This window comes from Oncorhynchus gorbuscha, linkage group LG22, assembly GCF_021184085.1.
Source record: "Oncorhynchus gorbuscha isolate QuinsamMale2020 ecotype Even-year linkage group LG22, OgorEven_v1.0, whole genome shotgun sequence".
In the NCBI taxonomy this organism is placed as follows: Eukaryota; Metazoa; Chordata; class Actinopteri; order Salmoniformes; family Salmonidae; genus Oncorhynchus; species Oncorhynchus gorbuscha.
The window spans coordinates 9,941,723-9,963,089 of NC_060194.1; the positions used below are offsets into that span (position 1 = coordinate 9,941,723).

Genomic DNA, 21,367 nt, shown 5'->3' on the forward strand with positions numbered 1-21,367 from the left:
TTTACACCGGCGGGCCCCGGTGGCAATAAATTAGTCATCTCAAAAGATTACCTTGATTTGGAGCAGTTCCAGTGTTGTGTTGGAAAGTCATAGCCAGCTAGCTAACATAGCATTCCTCTGTGTTTCAGTAAGCTAAACCAACTAGCTGCATTTGCTAGCTAAGAATGTGAAACAGAAAGTTTAAAAAAAATGTAAAATCTCTCTTTCTCTCTCGCTTCTCCATTTTGGAATAAAATAATTTGTTAACTGTTCAACTATTGTCTTTCTCTCTCTTTGAGTCAATTACTCACAACATTTTATATGCTGCAGTGCAAGCTAGCTGTAGTTTATGCTTTCAGTACTAGATTAATTATCTGATCCTTTGATTGGGTAGACAACATGTCAGTTCATGCTGCAAGAGCTCTGATAGGCTGGAGGATGTCCTCTGGAAGCGGCCATAATTACTACATAATTACTAATTACATAAGTCTATGGAAGGGGGTGAGAACCACCTAGGTTTTGTATTTAAGTTAATGTACCCAGGGGAGGATGGAAGCTAGCTGTCCTCTGGCTACACTATGGTGCTACCCTACAGAGTGCCGTTGAGGCTACTGTAGACCATCTTTGCAAATTAGTGTTTTTTTAATCAGTTATGTGATTATATATAGTATAGTTAATCTAAAAAGGATACTTTTTATGTTTTACAATTAAAATGTTTATGAGATACACTGAGAAGAGTGGTCCTCCCCTTCATCCTCTAAGGAGCCTCCACTGCTAGCCACATCACTGGTGACTTGTGACTCAACAAGATTATTCTGCAGTCGTGACTTGTGAATGCTGGATGTCAGCATGTCACAGAAACAAATCCACACGGTAGTAGGGTTCTAAATAAATAAATAAATAATCATATTTTTCTTCTCCATGCTGGCAATAGAAATCCATATCTGCTATGAAGTAGGACTATAAAGATATGACTAATTTGAATGGCTAAAATTGCTAAAAACCCTAAATGCCACGTTCATTGTTCAGTAATATTGATGTGAGAATATATGCCACTGAACAGAAAATAGTGCTTGTTTTTTTTAACTCTTAAATTTAACGGAATTGCACTGAGATTTGTTCGGCATACACTGAAAAATGTATGCCGAACAAAAAACATTGATTTCAAAGTTTAACAAATTATACAACTCTATGCACAAGGACTACTTTTGAAAATTTACACTGAAAATTGTACAAAAACACATTTACTGGAGGAACTGTGCAAATGCAAAGTTTGGCAACACCCAAATATCTGCTCCAAATTAAGACATAAAGATGACTGCAGAAAGAATTGGGTGTCAGTTATGAAAAAATCTCTGTTGGTTATTGAGAACTAATTAAGTGCAGTGGATTTACCACCAGTAACAGAATTGGGAAGAATTGCTGAATTTTATCATGGATCCCTGATCTATACTACACAGAAATACGCATATTATTTTAATTATCTTCATGGTAATGTATCCTAAATAGGTACACAAAGGTAGAACTAGAGAAGTACATTTCTTGAAGAAAATGTGGTGTGCTTGCTAAACTGGTTTTAAAATATTTATGGTTTTGAAAAAAAGTTACAGTTGTGACGTGGTGAAGTTGGACCCAGGTGCAGAGAAGAGACTAGATGCCATGATGACAGCCACATAGTTGTTTGAAGTTTCTAACAAGACCCAAATACAGGATGTCCCGGGCAGACACCCACGCCCCTCCTCAGGACTGTAGCCCTCCCAGTCCACCCGACCAGCCTCCAACAGACGTCGATCAATGTCGGCCGGGCGGCAATCCACAAGTCGAGGGGGCGAATGAGGAGGTGTGGGGGGAGAGAATGGACTGGTCCTTAACAGCTTTAGATGGGAGACATGAAAGGACAGACAGACCCTCATGGACCTAGGAAGCTGGAGACGATAGGTGACCGGGTTGATGCGACTCAGAATCATGAATGGTCCTATGTAGTGAGGAGCGAGCTTCCGCGAGTCACCTTTAAGGGAAGATCACGAGTGGACAGTCACACCTGTTGACCCGGTCGGAGGAGCCGAAGAGGTCTTCGGTGCCGGTTTGCCTGAAGTTGGTGTCAGGCAGAGGAGCAGAGCAAGGAGGATTGCGCTCTGATCCAGGTGCGGTGACGTCGTCGAATTTAAACACCTCGGCTGATGGGACCCCCACTTCGGCGTCTTGTTCTGGAAACGGGGTGGGGTGGATGAACCCGAACTGACACTCAAACGGTGACAGTCCACAGGACAAGTTCGGCAGTGTGTTATGAGCATTCTCCGCCCAGACAAGGAACTTGCTCCAGTTGCTGGCCTGAATGGAGATGAAGTTTGTCCATTCGACTGAGGGAGGAACCCCGAGGAAAGACGAACTGGGGCCCACGATCTGAGATAATGTCCTGAAGAAGTCTGTGTAGTTGAAAGACATGGATAATCATGATCACACCACATCTCGTTAATCATAAGGCATACACCCCCGCCCTTCTTCTTACCAGAAAGATGCTTGTTTCTGTCAGCGCGATGCGTGAAGAAACCAGCTGGCTGTACCGACTCCGATAGCGTGTCTCTAGTGAGCCATGTTTCAGTGAAACAAAGAACATTACAGTCTCTGATGTCTCTCTGGAAGGCTACCCTTGTACCCATTTCATCAACCTTGTTGTCAAGAGACTAGACATTGACGAGTAGTATGCTCGGGAGCGGTGCGCAATGTGCCCTTCTACGGAGCCTGACCAGAAGATCGATCCGTTTGCCCCTTCTACGGCGTCGTTGTTTTGGGTATGTACACGTAGGTAGAGGTAAAGTGACTATGCATGGATAATAAACAGAGAGTACCAGCAGCGTAAAAATGTGTGGTGTGGTGGGGACAATGCAAATAGTCTGGGTAGCCATTTGATCAACCTGTAATGGCTGCAATCCCCCTATCGGGATTTGTGTCATCAACTGAATAGCATAGCGCTACATGCAATAAATATTACTATAAATATTTATATTCATGAAATCACAAGTGCAATATAGGAAAACACAGCTTAGCCTTTTGTTAATCCACCTGTCGTGTCAGATTTTGAAATTATGCTTTTCAGCGAAAGCAATCCAAGCGTTTGTGTAAATTTATCGATAGCATAACATAACATTATGTACACTTAGCATCAGGATGCTTGGTCACGAAAATCAGAAAAGCAATCAAATGAATCGTTTACCTTTGATGATCTTTGGATATTTTCACTCACGAGACTCCCAGTTACACCACAAATGTTCAGTTTATTCCATAAAGATGATTTTTATATCCAAAATACCTCCGTTTGTTTGTCGCGTTATGTTCAGAAATCCACAGGAAAGAGCGGTCACGACAACGCAGACGAAAATTCCAAATAGTTTCCATAATGTCCATAGAAACATGTCAAACGTTTTTTTATAATCAATAAAATATATAATCGATAATATATCAACCGCAAATGTCTTTCACAGTAGGAGAGGAAAAAGCCATATCTATCCAAATTCTGTTGCGCGAGCAAAAGTCATGTGACCATTTGACACGATGTTATCGTTCTGGCTCATTTTTCAAAATAAAAGCCTGAAACTATGTCTGAAGACTGTTGACACCTTGAGGAAGTGATAGGAAAAGGAATCTGGTCCCTTTAAATCCAGCAACGGGAGGCTATTGAACATGGAGTTGTCAAAATAGAAGCCACTTCCTGTTTTGATTTTCCTCAGGGTTTCGCCTGCAATATCAGTTCTGTTATACTCACAGACAATATTTTGACAGTTTTGGAAACTTTAGAGTGTTTTCTATCCAATACTGATAATAATATGCATATATTAGCAACTGAGACTGAGGAGCTGGCCGTTTACAATGGGCACCTTTTCATCCAAGCTACTCAATACTGCCCCTGCAGCCATAAAAAGTTAATTAATTAGAATAATATTATGGTGTTTCTTTTCCAAGTAAAACAAAAACCCTTTGGGTTTCTGTTAGGATGGAAAGGAAAATATGGCGCTGTACAAAATGATGGTCGGGAGTAGGCTACAGTACTGGGCTATTTAGCTAAAGAATCCTTGTGTTGTGCAGGCACGCAAGAGACCGGGGTTCAATTCCCTGACGGGGTCCTTGTAAATAATAATTTGTTCTTAACTGACTTGCCTAATTAAATAGAGGTTACACTAAGAGCATTACATTTCTACATCCTAATTGTAGTCTAACCAATAACCAAATGGAGATTCAGTGAAAATAAAAAATCTCATTGATTTATCAAGACCTGTCCCCATTCTTGTCTCAGAGCAGCGCGAAACGGTGCTAAATTAGTTGTAGGCTATTGCTTCAAATCCTATTGCTTCTGACTTCAATATGCTCTTTAAATAAATAAGACCAACACCATTTTTAACAGCATATTACTCAACACTAGTGAGACTCATGTCGCCTATGGCCTACCTAGGCCTAGGACTACAGTATATCGAAAAATGTTTTTGTTCAATGACATGACCGCAAATAATTACATATGGGTCGGTATCGAACTTGTGTGTCGGTATCGAACTTGCATCTGTAACAACGCATTTTGCATTGTGATGCAGTGTCTTAGATTGCTGTGCCAATCGGGAGGGCTAGTATAATACTGTACATGATGTCCAGGTTAGGATAACTGAAACATTTCCTTATTAAAAAGACTATCAGAAAGAATGTTGATACTTTTAGTGGACCAACCACTGTACCCTTTTTATTTTATTTTTATTTCACCTTTATTTAACCAGGTAGGCTAGTTGAGAACAAGTTCTCATTTGCAACTGCGACCTGGCCAAGATAAAGCATAGCAGTGTGAACAGACAACACAGAGTTACACATGGAATAAACAATTAAGTCAATAACACAGTAGAAAAAAAATGGGCAGTCTATATACAATGTGTGCAAAAGGCATGAGGAGGTAGGCGAATAATACAATTTTGCAGATTAACACGAGTGATAAGTGATCAGATGGTCATGTACAGGTAGAGATATTGGTGTGCAAAAGAGCAGAAAAATAAATAAATAAAAACAGTATAAAAACAGTATGGGAATGAGGTAGGTGAAAATGGGTGGGCTATTTTCCTATAGACTATGTACAGCTGCAGTGATCGGTTAGCTGCTCGGATAGCTGATGTTTGAAGTTGGTGAGGGAGATAAAAGTCTCCAACTTCAGCGATTTTTGCAATTCGTTCCAGTCACAGGCAGCAGAGTACTGGAACGAAAGGCGGCCAAATGATGTGTTACCCTTACCACCTGGGGGAGGCCCATCAGGAAGTCCAGGATCCAGTTGCAGAGGAAGTTGTTTAGTCCCAGGGTCCTTTGCTTAGTGAACAGCTTTGAGGGCACTATGGTGTTGAATGCTGATCTGCAGTCAATGAATAGCATTCTCACATGGGTGTTCCTTTTGTCCAAGTGTGAAATGGCAGTGTGGAGTGTAATAGAGATTGCATCATCTGTGGATCTGTTGGTGCAGTATGCAAATTTAAGTGGGTCTAGGGTTTCTGTGATAATGATGTTGATGTGAGCCATGACCAGCCTTTCAAAGCATTTCATGGCTACAGCCGTGAGTGCTACGGGTCGATAGTCATTTAGGCAGGTTACCTTAGTGTTCTTGGGCACAGGAACTATGGTGGTCTGCTTGAAACATGTTGGTATTACAGATACAGACAGGGAGAGGTTGAAAATGTCAGTGAATACACTTGCCATTGTTTATACAAGTTTTTCTTTAGAATGTCGAAATAAACATGTTTCCAATCCCCATATCACACACTCACAGACTGAAATCATATGTGTGTAGGCCAGGGATGGGAAACTTTGATGGGGATGGGGGCCACAAGAAATCTGATCTCATCATGAGGGGTGGCAGTTTCTCCTGGCCACACATTGCGAGGAAAGCATTTTAGTGACCCCCCTCTTGACAGCGGAGATAAATGTTAACATTTTTAGATTATTTTTGTTCAATTCTACACATTTTGCCATGGGTTGTAGAAAACAATGTTGCAGTTTTAAAGCAAGTTAGCTGCAATTCTACATATTTTGCCACAGGGCAGATATAAACTTGCTAAATCTTCTAACACATTTCATGCAATTCATTTTGCCATTCATTTTGCCATGGGGCGGAGAGAAGAATTAGCTATTTTACAGCTCATTTCCTGCAATTCTACACATTTTGGCATAGACTGGAGAGAAATGTTTGCTGTTTTTAATATGATAGCTGAGTGAGACTGACTAACAAAATCAATGGGGGCCCACCCGGCTGGTAATTCGAGCATGATAACAAGTTTAGATAGCTGGCAGTTAAACTAACTTAGCCGTCTAAAACATGTTAGCGGACGTGGGCTAATTGACTGTGTAACGATCTTCGTCTTCATCGGATGAGGAGTAGGAAGGATCGGACCAAAACGCAGTGTGGTAAGTGTCCATGATTATTTATTATACCAGAACACAAAAATACAAAATAACAAAGTGTAAGAATGTAAGAAATGAAAATCAAAACAGTCCTGAAAGGTGAAAACACAAAACAGGAAACAACTACCCACAAACCCCAGGTGGGAAAAGGCTACCTAAGTATGGTTCTCAATCAGAGACAACGATAGACAGCTGCCTCTGATTGGGAACCATACCAGGCCAAACGCATAGAAAAGAAAACATAAAAAAACAACAGAGAATGCCCACCCCAACTCACGCCCTGACCAAACCAAAATAGAGACATAAAAAAGGAACTAAGGTCAGGGCGTGATAGACTGACTATTGGTGACTACATAACAAGAGAAAAGTTGCTGATGCACAACCAAATTTAGAAATTGCACCTTGTGTATTCTACTATTCTAACTCACAACAGTAAGTTGAGACCCAGCTGAGTACCCTAAAAATATATCAGAGGGCGGGCTGTCAGTTGCCCATCCCTGGTGTAGGCCTATGTTGTACAATCAATTAGTGGGAGAGAGCCTCAAATATACCATTAATTTGTATATATCCAATATATACATAAATTGCAAAGTTTAGTCACTTTTTTGCGTGTTAAACAAAAACACTCTAATGATTTGTTGACAATAGAGCCCACTACAATTCAGGTGATGGCTGCAGGATGAAGTTGGTGAAGAGCAACTGCAAAAACTTTCCATCGACTGCAGTCAAAACTTCAGGATCTTTGACCACATTATTTTTTGTCAAGTTCATGCAGTCTATGGCTGTGGTCCAAACACTTAAAAAGACACATCCTCATCCATTTACGCTCGCCTTATCCCTTGGGGGAAATCCCAGTCGCCATCTTGGAGGTTGGTCCAAATGATTAGCCAAGCAAGGGAAGTTTGCAACATAAGCCCCTCAGCCCTCGTTTTTAGTCGGCTTTGCGAGTGTACAATTATGTTCACTCCGGGACCTGAAACTCCCAATAATTCAATTTGCGACGATTGTACATCCGCTAAGAAAAGTCAGGAAAACTTAAAAACAACATCAATGGAGAAGTCAACATAGTGTGAGTAAAAATGAATGCAAATAAGTTCGAAATTGCGCTACTAAAGCACATGATGATGGCACAAACACGTCTGGTAAAAAGTAAATGTTTTTGTTTGGTTATCTTTTGGAAATTGTAGAAATAAAAATGTTCCTTCTTCAGAAGTTCCAGATAGGCAGGCTAATGTTAATTAGCTAATTAATTTGCTAGATATCATACAGTAGGCATATATTAATAACTAAGGTGGCTGAAAACACAATCATCGCGGGATGAACGAGTGACAAATTTCCAGCCAAGGGTGCTCCATTTAAAAATCCTTCCTTCCTCCCTCGCCCTGCAAATGTATCCTCGTCAGACGTCATCAGAAGTGTCCACTTAATTTGAGGGATGGGGTGTGTCTTTTAAGTGTTTGGACTGCAGCCCCAATGAAGACCCAAGTCAGACAATTTTACATCCATAATGCAACACACATTGAAAAGTGGTGACCATTGACTTGGCAAAAGTGATCCGCTCGAACGCCCCCAATCCTTTTAACTTCTTAAAAGGATTGCTGTTCTGTCAACGGGACAGTTGTAAATCATGCAGCGCATTATGCCAAGATCTCAGATTTTAGAGAAACAACAAACGTCGGTATATATATCTTATATCGTCTGAAAGCTTAAATTCTTGTCAATATAACTGAACTGTCCAATTTAAAGTAGCTTTTACTGCAGCAAAATGCCATGCTATTGTTTGAGGGGAGCTCCTAACAACAAAACACTTTTTTCAACGCGATAGGTTGAAGGTGAAATGTGTACTTATATTCTGAAATCTTGCTCTGATTTATCATCCAAAGGGTCCCAGAGATATCATGAAGTGTCATTTTGTTAGATAAAATCCTTTTTCATATCCTAAAAATGTCCATATAGCACGCACGATCGATTTTGTATTTCCACTTGTTCAATTTGCAAAGAAAGGAATATGTGAAAATCATACCCTAAACGTTGTTTGAACGAGTCAAATCACGTTTGTATCTATTCCTCAGAGATGATAGAAGGTAACAAGACTTCACTATTTTAATTAGGGGTGTAGTACATCCTATAGGACAACATATTTGGTCAGAGAGCGACGTCTTTATGGCACGCCGATGATGTGGGCGGCCATCACTTGAATGACTGTATCTTTGTCAAATAAGCACCAATTGGGGGTCAAACAATGCTAGCTAGATAGCCAATGAGCTGGGCATTACGGGAGTATCCGGAAACCATGTATATGTTGTAAAATGTAGGTACTAACCTTGTATGCCTTATAATTTTGGGGTTATAATTCAGGGTTACGAAGTTAGGAAAACTGGTTGTTTTGCAAATGTTGAACTTATAATATGGCTACTAATACTTGGAAAGCTAAATCAAAGTCCAAGTATACAGATTTGATAATATTCTTGCAGAAAAATTGAATACGAATGTGAATGACTTTTTCACGATTTGCCCAAATGTACCTGGGGACTTCACACTAAAAGTCTTGACGATCAGTCATAATCCAAGAAATCCATCTGAAACTTTGCACATGCACTGCTGCATTCTAGTGGACACTATCGGAATTACAACTAGAGTGATGGCTATAACAGTGACCTTTCTAAAATGTTGATTGCTTCTACTTGCCATTATCATTCAACTGATAATACGAACAAAATGTCGCTAACATATGATGGGGGTCCCTGGGAAAGAAAAGTTTGAAAAGCCCTGGCTCAAGAAAATACCACGTCTCACCTTTCAACTCCTTCCTTGAGTTACATGAGTAGTTAACGGCAGGGTTTGAAATCACGTGATATATTCTACTTCCAACCCCGAGACGCCATTTTGGAAGAAAGTTTGGAATTTTCTGTCACAGGAAGAAAAGGAGGGACACCAGAAGAAGTTTGAGTGGAAGGAATACAAATGTATTTGCCGAGAAAATGTACGAAGGATAAGTTTACGAAACTGTGTGTGTGAATAAGTCGCGGAGGCACGGCCTGAGTTTACATGTGCCACTGAACTGGATTTAGAGTTTGAGTAATTTTAAAGCCCGCACTGCCTGCAAGCTACGTTGGACACCAATGCATGCACGGATTGACTGGTTTTAGCCGACTGAACACGCGTTTCTCTACTTTGTATGGATTTTAACGGGCATTTGGACCTAGTTAGAAAAATACCAACCATTGCATATGTGGTGTCGTCACCTCTTTGCCGCTGTCAGGTTCAAGAAGTGTAGCTGTCAGCTAGCTGGTCGCGTTTTTAGTTTGTACCCGAACGCCCTCAAATGTTACTGTCGTTTCTCATTTTGTAGCACAGTAACACATTTTCAATTGACAGTTCGCGGGCAAAATTAAAGCGGAACTTGTGGTTTCATTGCAGAGATTTGCATACCCTTTGGATACCAGGAGAGTGAACGTGTTCTATTATATTGCATGTAACATTAACATTTATCTGCCCGCGACTGGTGAAAGAGCTAGCTGGCTAGCAAGCTACATATTGTCTCGAGACTGCCTAATCATGCCAGTACGAAAGAAAGGTAAGCGGCTTTAATCTAATTGTAGATAACTAACTGCCAGTTATGCATACTTACCAATATAAACTAGCTGTTATTAGGTAGGTAGTAACTGGAAATAACCATTATGAAATAGGTCCTGGCAATATATTTAGCAAGAAACTAACTAGTTTCCTAGTTGCCCTCAGAAGTTCTGACGGAAAAGAAGCAACAAAAAGAACCAAGTTGCTTGTAAGTTGCACTGGCTTGAAAAATACTTCTAACTTAGCTGGCTAGTGAACTAACGTTAACGTTCGATATGTACTGTAGCTATACCGTTTCCCAAGCTTGCCTTACTTTTCCATAAAGTAGCATAATGATTGACTCTGTTACATTGCTCAACTAGCTACAATTTCTTCGTGTAACATATCTTCCAATTGAACAAATTGTAGCCAGTATCTCAATCAAATGTAATTGCGTTAAACTATGTTTGCTCCAAAATATAACTATTCAACTTCTCAAGTCCATGCAGCCAATTAGTAGTTGTAGCCCTTCAATTGTAACAATTTACAGCAGCTACTGGACCAATATAGTTACAATTTAAAAGGCCAATTTACTGACACAACGTTTTGAGTCAAGATGCGTTATTCTTTTGATTGGTAAATTGCTAGCGTTTTGGCCATGGGATATACCTCTTACCTAACACATTCTGATTGTCCAGATGCACAGCGAGCCCTGTCACTCTTGGAGGAATATCGCACTAAACTTAACCACACTGAGGACTGGCAACTGAGACTCTCCATCCAGAGGGTCATTGACATCTTCCAGAGTAACCTTTTCCAGGCACTCATAGGTAAGTGTACAGATGTAATTTTCACCCTTATTCATCTTGCTTTTGAGATATTGGGTAATCTATTGTTAACCTTGTGTTTATCACGTCTAATGTTGAAGGCCTAATGGGCTATATTCCATGCCAGCATGAGTGGAATTTTTTTGGAGTATTGCAGGTTCTGGCAATTCTCACATAAATCCTTTCTCCCAATGAAGTTTCTTTTAAATGCAATTATAGTCTTAATTTTGACAGTTCGTTGGAACAGTGATGTTTTTGTCTTTTAGTAGTAAATATACATCCTTTTGCCTGTATTGGTTATACTCTACCATTAAAATTGTGATTTAGAGGCACCGTGCTGCTAAGTCATCTCAAGGGAGGGATTCGGTATGAAATTACACCCTTCTAAATGTGCTGGGTGGTACCACCTCAAGGCTTACTTTAAAAGCAGGTGACTGCGTGCCTTATTTGACACAATGTTCTTGGTAAGTGGAGTGTGCCAATATATTTTGCATGATGCTTCCTTGACAAGACTACTGAAGTTACACAACATTCAAAGTAACATGCTGACCTCACCGCTTGAGTTACATAATAAATGTATACATGGACTACTGTTCAAAAGTTTGGGGTCACTTCTTGTTTTTGAAAGAAAAGCACTTTTTTTGTCCATTTAAAATAACATCATTGATCAGAAATAAAGTGTATACATTGTTAATGTTGTAAATTACTATTGTAGATGGAAATGGCAGATTGTTTATTTTTTTGTTTAATGGATATGAAAATCTACATAGCTGTACAGAGGCCCATTATCAGCAACCATCACTCCTATGGCAGGTTGTGTTACCTAATCCATGATTATCATTTTAAATGGCAAATTGGTCATTAGAAAGCAATTTTGCAATTATCTTAGCACAGTGAAACTGTTGTGCGGATTAAAAAAGCAATTTTTACATTTACATTTAAGTCATTTAGCAGACGCTCTTATCCAGAGCGACTTACAAATTGGTGCATTCACCTTATGACATCCAGTGGAACAACCACTTTACAATAGTGCATCTAAATATTTTAAGGGGGGTGAGAAGGATTACTTTATCCTATCCTAGGTATTCCTTAAAGAGGTGGGGTTTCAGGTGTCTCCGGAAGGTGGTGATTGACTCCGCTGTCCTGGCGTCGTGAGGGAGTTTGTTCCACCATTGGGGAGCCAGAGCAGCGAACAGTTTTGACTGAGCTGAGCGGGAACTGTACTTCCTCAGTGGTAGGGAGGCGAGCAGGCCAGAGGTGGATGAACGCAGTGCCCTTATTTGGGTGTAGGGCCTGATCAGAGCCTGGAGGTACTGAGGTGCCGTTCCCCTCACAGCTCCGTAGGCAAGCACCATGGTCTTGTAGCGGATGCGAGCTTCAACTGGAAGCCAGTGGAGAGAGCGGAGGAGCGGGGTGACGTGAGAGAACTTGGGAAGGTTGAACACTAGACGGGCTGCGGCGTTCTGGATGAGTTGTAGGGGTTTAATGGCACAGGCAGGGAGCCCAGCCAACAGCGAGTTGCAGTAATCCAGACGGGAGATGACAAGTGCCTGGATTAGGACCTGCGCCGCTTCCTGTGTGAGGCAGGGTCGTACTCTGCGGATGTTGTAGAGCATGAACCTACAGGAACGGGCCACCGCCTTGATGTTAGTTGAGAACGACAGTTTGTTGTCCAGGATCACGCCAAGGTTCTTAGCGCTCTGGGAGGAGGACACAATGGAGTTGTCAACCGTGATGGCGAGATCATGGAACGGGCAGTCCTTCCCGGGAGGAAGAGCAGCTCCGTCTTGCCGAAGTTCAGCTTGAGGTGGTGATCCGTCATCCACACTGATATGTCTGCCAGACATGCAGAGATGCGATTCGCCACCTGGTCATCAGAGGGGGAAAGGAGAAGATTAATTGTGTGTCGTCTGCATAGCAATGATAGGAGAGACCATGTGAGGTTATGACAGAGCCAAGTGACTTGGTGTATAGCGAGAATAGGAGAGGGCCTAGAACAGAGCCCTGGGGGACACCAGTGGTGAGAGCGCGTGGTGAGGAGACAGATTCTCGCCACGCCACCTGGTAGGAGCGACCTGTCAGGTAGGACGCAATCCAAGCGTGGGCCGCGCCGGAGATGCCCAACTCGGAGAGGGTGGAGAGGAGGATCTGATGGTTCACAGTATCGAAGGCAGCCGATAGGTCTAGAAGGATGAGAGCAGAGGAGAGAGAGTTAGCTTTAGCGGTGCGGAGCGCCTCCGTGATACAGAGAAGAGCAGTCTCAGTTGAATGACTAGTCTTGAAACCTGACTGATTTGGATCAAGAAGGTCATTCTGAGAGAGATAGCGGGAGAGCTGACCAAGGACGGCACGTTCAAGAGTTTTGGAGAGAAAAGAAAGAAGGGATACTGGTCTGTAGTTGTTGAAAATAAAACTGACCTTTAGGCTAGAGGTTGACCGATTAATTAGGGCCGATTTCAAGTTTTCATAATCGGAAATCGGTATTTTTGGACACCGATTTGGCAATTTTTTTTATTTAGTCTTTAACTAGGCAAGTCAGTTAAGAACACATTCTTATTTTCAATGACGACCTAGGAACAGTGGGTTAACTGTCTCATTCAGGGGCAGAACGACAGATTTTTACCTTGTCAGCTCGGGGGAGATTCAATCTTGCGACCTTACAGTTAACTAGTCCAACGCTCTAACCACCTGATTACATTACATTGCACTCCACGAGGAGCCTGCCTGTTAGGCGAATGAAGTAAGCCAAGGGAAGTTGCTAGCTAGCATTAAACTTATCTTATAAAAAACAATCAATCAATCATAATCACTAGTTAACTACACATGGTTGATATTACTAGTTTATCTAGCGTGTCCTGCGTTGCATATAATCGATGCGGTGCGTATCGTTGCTCCAATGTGTACCTAACCATAAACATCAATGCCTTTCTTAAAATCACTACACAGAAGTATATATTTGTAAACCTTCATATTTAGCTAATAGAAATCCAGGTTAGCAGGCACTTTTAACCAGGTGAAATTGTCTCTTTTGCGTTCATTGCACACAGAGGCAGTGTATATGCAACAGTTTGGGCCGCCTATGACATAACATTGCACAACATTGAAGGTTGTGCAATGTAACAGGAATATTTAGACTTATGGATGTCACCCATTAGATAAAATATGCAACGGTTCCGTATTTCACTGAAAGAATAAACATCTTGTTTTCGAGATGATAGTTTCCGGATTTGTCCATATTAATGACCTAAGGTTTGTATTTCTGGGTGTTATGTTATAACTAAGTCTATGATTTGATAGAGCAGTCCGACTGAGAGAATGGTAGGCAGCAGCAGGTTCGTAAACATTCATTCAAACAGCACTTTCGTGCATTTGCCAGCAGATGTTTATGACTTCAAGCCTATCTACTCCTGAGATTAGGCTAGTGTAACTGATGTGAAATGGCTAGCTAGTTAGCGGGGTGTGCGCTAATAGCATTTCAAACGTCACTTGCTCTGCATGGGTAACGCTGCTTTGAGGGGGTGGCTGTTGTCGTCGTTGTGTTCCTGGTTCGAGGAGAGGGATGGAAGCTATACTGTTGTCAATACTAAAGTGCCTATAAGAACATCCAATAGCCAAAGGTTAATGAAATACAAATGGTATAGAGAGAAATAGTCCTATAATAACTACAACCTAACTTCTTACCTGGGAATATTGAAGACTTAGGTTAAAAGGAACCACCAGCTTTCATATGTTCTCATGTTCTGAGCAAGGAACTTAAATGTTAGCTTTCTTACATGGCACATATTGCACTTTTACTTCTCCAACACTTTGTTTTTGCATTATTTAAACCAAATTGAACATGTTTCATTATTTACTTGAGGCTAAATTGATTTTATTGATGTATTATATTAAGTTAAAATAAGTGTTCATTCAGTATTGTCGTAATTGTCATTATTAAATAAAAAGTAAAAATTGTCCAATTAATCGGTATCGGCTTTTTTGGTCCTCCAATAATTGGTATCGGCGTTTTAAAATCATAATCGGTCGACCTCTACTTTAAACTAGTTGAGTATCTGGAGCATCAGCATTTGTGAGTTCGATTACAGGCTCAAAATGGCCAGAAACAATATACTTTCTTCTGAAACTCGTCAGTCTATTCTTGTTCTCAAATGACGGCTTTTCCATGAAAGAAATTGCTAAGAAACTGAAGATCTCGTACAACGCTGTGTACTACTCCCTTCACAGAACAGCGCAAACTGGCCCTAACCAGATTAGAATGGGTGGGAGGCCCCGGTGCACAACTGGGCAAGAGGACAAGTACATTAGTGTTTAGTTTGAGAAACAGATGCCTCTCAAGTCCTCAACTGGCAGCTTCCTTAACCTCTTGCTCCTACCTGACACGCAGGCGTCCCATCTAGACATCTGGAAATGCAAATGCAACTCAAACGTTCATTAAAATACACATGCAGGGTATTGAATTAAAGCTACACTCGTTGTGAATCCAGGCAACAAGTCAGATTTTTAAAATGCTTTTCGGCGAAAGCATGAGAAGCTATTATCTGATAGCATGTAACACCCTAAAAGACCCGCAGGGGACGTAAACAAAATAATTAGCATAGTCGGCGCTACACAAAACACACAAATAAAATATAAAACATTCATTACCTTTGACCATCTTCTTTGTTGGCACTCCTAGATGTCCCATAATCACTATTGGGTCTTTTTTTTAATAAAATCGGTCCATATATAGCCTAGATATCGATCTATGAAGACTGTGTGATCAACGAAAAAAATAGCGTTTTATAACGTAACGTCATTTTTTTAAATAAAAAAAGTCGACGATAAACTTTCACAAAACACTTCGAAATACTTTTGTAATGCAACTTTAGGTATTAGTAAACGTTAATAAGCGATCAAATTGATCCGGGTAAATCTCAACCAAAATATCCGGTCAGAGACCGGAAGAACTGCGCTGCCTTGTGTCTGTTTGACCAAGAAACAAATCGTAGGCAAATGACAAGACTGTTGACATCGTGTGGAAGCTGTTGGTATTGCAACCTCGGCCCCATTTAATGTGGTTCACATGCAACAATGGGTTCTAGTGGCGCATGGATATATTTTTGCATTTTCAGTGATCAGATTTTCGTGCGCTTTTCGATGAAATGCACGTTCTGTTATAGTCACAGCCGTGATTTAACCAGTTTTATAAACGTCTGAGTGTCTTCTATCCACACATACTAATCATATGCATATACTATATTCCTGGCATGAGTAGCAGGGCGCTGAAATGTTGCACGATTTTTAACAGAATGTTCGAAAATGTAGGGGGTAGGAGTAACGGGTTAAATAGTACCCGCAAAACACCAGTCTCTACATCAACAGTGAAGAGGTGATTCCAGGATGCTGATATCTCACATTAAAGTGTAACTCTCAAATCCAATTTTAGCCTTCGACAAAATAAAAAAACTTTTTTTTAATGACCTATGTCAATTTCTATGTATAAAATGGGTCATATCATTAAAAGTAATTGTGATGTTTGAAGAGTATATAATGTACTTCTTGAAATTCAAAGGTTAGTTTTGAGATTCATATTTTTAATGTTGAAAAAATGTATGATTTTAATTTTCTTCAGATGTTAGAGCACACTATATGGAATATAATGACATCAAGATGTTGACTGTGTCATGTACAGATCATAAGGTGTAACAGGAGGCATGTATAGGTCTAAAAAGGGACTAAAATGGCCACTTTCATCATGATATTCTCAAATGGCTTGTGATATAAATGTAAAAAGCATGTCAAACATCCATCTTCCCAATGTTAGAATTGCCAGAATAGTCTGAGATAACATAAATATTTTCTGCTCCCATGCCAGTCAACCATCAAGCACTATGATGAAACTGTCTCTCGTGACAACCGCCACAGAAAAGGAAGACCCAGAGTTACCTCAGCTGCAGGCCGGTAACTAATGAAATTGCAGCCAAAATAAATGCTTTGGAGTTCAAGTAACAGATGTCTCAACGTCAACTGTTCAGAGGAGACTGTGTGACCCAGGCCTTCATGGTCAAATTGCTGCAAAGAAACTACAACTAAAGGACACTAATAAGAGACTTGCTAGGGCCAAGACACATGAGCAATGGATGATCTCCGCATGTGTGGTTCCCACCGTAAAGCATGGAGGATTGCTGGTGACACTGTCAGTGATTTATTTAGAATTCTAGGCATACTTTTTTTTGGCTAATTTTACCCCTTTTTCTCCCCATTTTTTTTCATGTCTCATCGCTGCAACTCCCATACGGACTCGAGAGGCGAAGGTCAAGAGCCATGCGTCTTCCAAAACATGACCCAACCAAGCCGCACTGCTTCTTGACACATTGCCCGCTTAACCCAGAAGCCAGCCACACCAATGTGTCGGAGGAAACACCATACACTTGGCGACCGTGTCAGCGTGCATGCGCCCGGCCTGCCTCAGGAGTCGCTAGAGCACGGTGGGACAAGGACATCCCTGCCGGCCAAACCCTCCCCTAACACAGACGACGCAGCCCCATGTGTCTCCTGGTTGTGACCCGGCTGTGACATAGCCTGGACTCGAAACAGGATCTCTAGTGGCACAGCTAGCAACTGCAATGTAATGATTCAAGCACACTTAACTAGCATGGCTACCACAGCATACTGCAGCGATACGCCATTCCATCTGGTTTGCGCTTAGTGGGACTGTCATTTGTTTTTCAACAGTACAATAACCCAACACACCTCCAGGCTGTGTAAGGGCTATTTGACCAAGAAGGAGAGTGATGGATTGCTGCATCAGATGACCTGGCCTCCACAATTACTTGACCTCAACCCAATTGAGATGGTTTGGGATAAGTTGGAATGCTGAAAAGCAGCCAACAAGCGCTCCGCATATGTGAGAACTGCTTCAACTGTTGGAAAAGCATTCCAGTTGAAGCTGGTTGAGAGAATGCCAAGAGTGTGCAAAGCTGTCAAGGCAAATTTTCTAAAATACAAATATATTTTGAATTTAACACTTTTGGTTACTACATGTTTTTGATGTCTTCACTATTATTCTACAATGTAGAAAATGTGAAAATGTGACAAATTGGTCTTATGTTACAAAATTGGATTTATTAAAATTTTGATTTATTTTAACTTTATTTAAATTTTTAATAGCTAAAAGTAGACTTTGCTACCAAATGGTATATCATACACTACAGTTGAGGAACAATGGAAAGTAATTTTGCTTTGATAGTTGATCAACTTGTTAACTCACTTTTGAGAAAATGCCTTGAGTCTTTTGGTACTACTACTGGAGAGCCCTTTGTCTACACCCATACAGCATTGTTCACACCCATCGGTTTTACGGTTGCTTTGAGTGTTCTAACTTGCTAGCTACTTCCAGACATCTATGTGAGCAAGAACAGCACACTGAACATTACTCGCCCTTACAGAGCTGGTTCAGCATGTTATCTAGAGCGTTAGTGACTGCAACTGTGCTGTCAGGTTGTCCGTTCATAAATTCAGAGCATGCATTGGACACTCTGGCTGAGGAGGTAGGGTTGATCTGAACGTTCTGACCTCACAATGCCAGTCAAGCACCCAAGCGAACTGGCTAACATTGGCAAGTTTGCTTCCAGACACCATAATGAGAACACCCCACTGACCATTTTACTCACCTTAGCAGAGCTGGTTAGGTTGTTTTCATCTTATCCAGTCCGTTGGATAACATGAACTGTGCTGCTGGCAACAATTTAATTACACTTTTTCGCCAATGTTTACTGACACAGGCCATATTCAACGGGTGTTCGTGAATTCATCAGTTATTCTATGCTCTGGCACACTCTGACAAGTCTTTTGTTAAGATGTAACTAGCTAGCTAAACAGTGAACCATTATCCCAACTCATGTTACTACCCTCCATGAATCTGCAGGTAGCTAACCAACCAGGTTCAATGCTAGCTAGCTATTACTAGTCAAGCAAATACAGTGGGGCAAAAAAGGATTTAGTCAGCCACCAATTGTGCAAGTTCTCACACTTAAAAAGATGAGAGGCCTGTAATTTTCATCATAGGTACACTTCAACTATGACAGACAAAATGAGAATTTTTTTTTTCGGACAATCACATTAGGATTTAATGAATTTATTTGGAAATTAAGTATTTGGTCAATAACAAGTTTATCTTAATACTTTTATATACCCTTTGTTTGCAGAGGTCAAACATTTTCTGTAAGTCTTCACAAGGTTCTCACACACTGTTGCTGGTATTTTGACCCATTCCCCCATGCAGATCTCCTCTAGAGCAGTGATGTTTGGGGCTGTTGCTGGGCAACATGGACTTTCAACTCCCTCCAAATATTTTCTATTTGTTTGAGTTCTGGAGACTGGCTAGGCCACTCCAGGACCTTGAAATGGTTCTTACGAAGGCACTCCGTTGCACATACGGTGTGTTTGGGATCATTGTCATGCTGAAAGACCCAGCCACGTTTCATCCCTTGCTGATGGAAGGAGGTTTTCACTCAAATTCTCACGATGCATGGCCCCATTCATTCTTTCCTTTACACGGATCAGTCGTCCTGGTCCCTTTGCAGAAAAACAGCCCCAAAACATGTTTCCACCCCCATGCTTCACAGTAGGTATGGTGTTCTTTGGATGCAACTCTGCATTCTTTGTCCTCCAAACACTATGAGTTGAGTTTTTACCAAAAGTTCTATTTTGGTTTCATCTGACCATATGACATTCTCCCCAATCTTCTTCTGGATCATCCAAATGCTCTCTAGCAAACTTCAGATGGGCCTGGACATGTACTGGCTTAAGCAGGGGGACACGTCTGGCACTGCAGGATTTGAGTCCCTGGCGGCGTAGTGTGTTACTGATGGTAGGCTTTGTTACTTTGGTCCCAGCTCTCTGCAGGTCATTCACTACGTCCCCTGTGTGCTTCTGGGATTTTTGCTCACCGTTCTTGTGATCATTTTGACCCCACGGGGTGAGATCTTGCATGGAGCCCCAGATCGAGGGAGATTATCAGTGGTCTTGTATGTCTTCCATTTCCTAATAATTGCTCCCACAGTTGATTTCTTCAAACCAAGCTGCTTACCTATTGCAGATTCAGTCTTCCCAGCCTGGTGCAGGTCTACAATTTTGTTTCTGGTGTCCTTTGACAGTTCTTTGGTCTTGGCCATAGTGGAGTTTGGAGTGTGACAGGTTGTGGACAGGTGTCTTTTATACTGATATGTTCAAACAGGTGCCATTAATACAGGTAACGAGTGGCGGACAGAGGAGCCTATTAAAGAAGTTACAGGTCTGTGAGAGCCAAAAATCTTGCTTGTTTGTAGGTGACCAAATACTTATTTTCCACCATAATTTGCAAATAAATTCATAAAAAATCCTACAATGTGATTTACATTTTTTTTCTTTCTCATTTTGTCTGTCATAGTTGAAGTGTACCTATGATCAAAATGACAGGCCTCATATTTTTAAGTGGGAGAACTTGCACTATTGGTGGCTTACTTAATACTTTTTTGCCCCACTGTATGTCTTCGATTCAAAGAATAAGATCATACACATTACATTAGCAAGCGAGCTGACATTATCTAGCTAACAGTACACTTCATCTTGAAATACCGCTTTCTGTCAAATTAGAAATGTGTAATATCTAAAAATTTAGCTAGCGAGACTATCTTACCAAATACATAATGGTTGGCCGAGTCTCCTGTCGGATGCCATGGTTGCCCTTAGTTTGAACATGTAACCCGGAGACAGTGGAGAGCATACAGAGCCCTGAACTCAACCCCATAGAACACCTTTGGGATTAATTTCAAGTTAGATGCATTATTGTTAGCTAGCTAACAATACACTTTCAACTTGACATTAGATTTATTCAGTTTTACTATGCGTTACATACAAAAAAATAGTTTGACATACTGACCAGCTCAAATGTACAGAAGTAAGCTGTATGGCAGACTAATCCAATCATCACTCGGCATGTCCAGCCCACTCATGGCTAGCGGGAAGGTTGCTGTATTTTACTCTGGCTAAACCAACTAGGCTCGTAATTTAACAATTAGTTTGTATTTACAGATGGCATACAGGTTTAAGGCACATTAAAGTTCACATGTTTGATAAGGCATTTCTGCCAAAAATGCATTTTGATAAAGTTTATTTTCAAATGGCTCGACTGTGAAGTAGTAGCTCCGAACATGCGCCTAGTTTCCTGAAAGGGTCATGCATAAAAGCCCTTGAATGAGTAGGTGTCAACTTTCAGCTGGTGCCATAAATCCCTTCAGTAAGATTTGATTCCAAACACTTGTGATACATTTCAGTATTCTAAGGCAGTGTGGCTATGGCTGGAGTTGGCATATTTAGCATAGTATTTTTAAAATGTATTTATTTATTTATTAATCCGGGCTTTCAACTTACTCTTAAAAGTTGTAATAGTAGAATGCACAAGGTGCAGTTTTGAAATTGGGTAGTGCATCAGTTTCTCTTGTCACGTCAGTCATTGCATACCTTATAACAACTCGCCTATGTCGGCTAACATTTTTAGTTTTTTTTTTGCCTATAGATTTTCATTTGAGTCACTCAAATATCACATACATGGCAATGTATGAAAT

At 40.9% G+C, this 21,367-nt stretch overlaps 1 protein-coding gene across 25 annotated transcripts in view; it reads left to right on the forward strand.

The window, feature by feature from the left end:
• Window positions 1-9,260: 9,260 nt before the first annotated feature.
• The window catches only part of dlg1b (discs large MAGUK scaffold protein 1b), a 250,592-nt gene continuing 238,485 nt past the window's right edge, over window positions 9,261-21,367 (forward strand). For 24 of the 25 annotated variants that reach the window (XM_046321075.1, XM_046321079.1, XM_046321077.1 and 21 more), the window contains exons 1-2: window positions 9,286-9,976; window positions 10,653-10,784. In XM_046321075.1, coding sequence (XP_046177031.1) covers window positions 9,958-9,976; window positions 10,653-10,784 — 151 coding nt within the window. In that variant the 5' untranslated portion in view covers window positions 9,286-9,957. Of the gene's footprint in view, window positions 9,977-10,652; window positions 10,785-21,367 lie in introns of all 25 variants that reach the window. The other variant, XM_046321076.1, reaches the window with a different exon arrangement.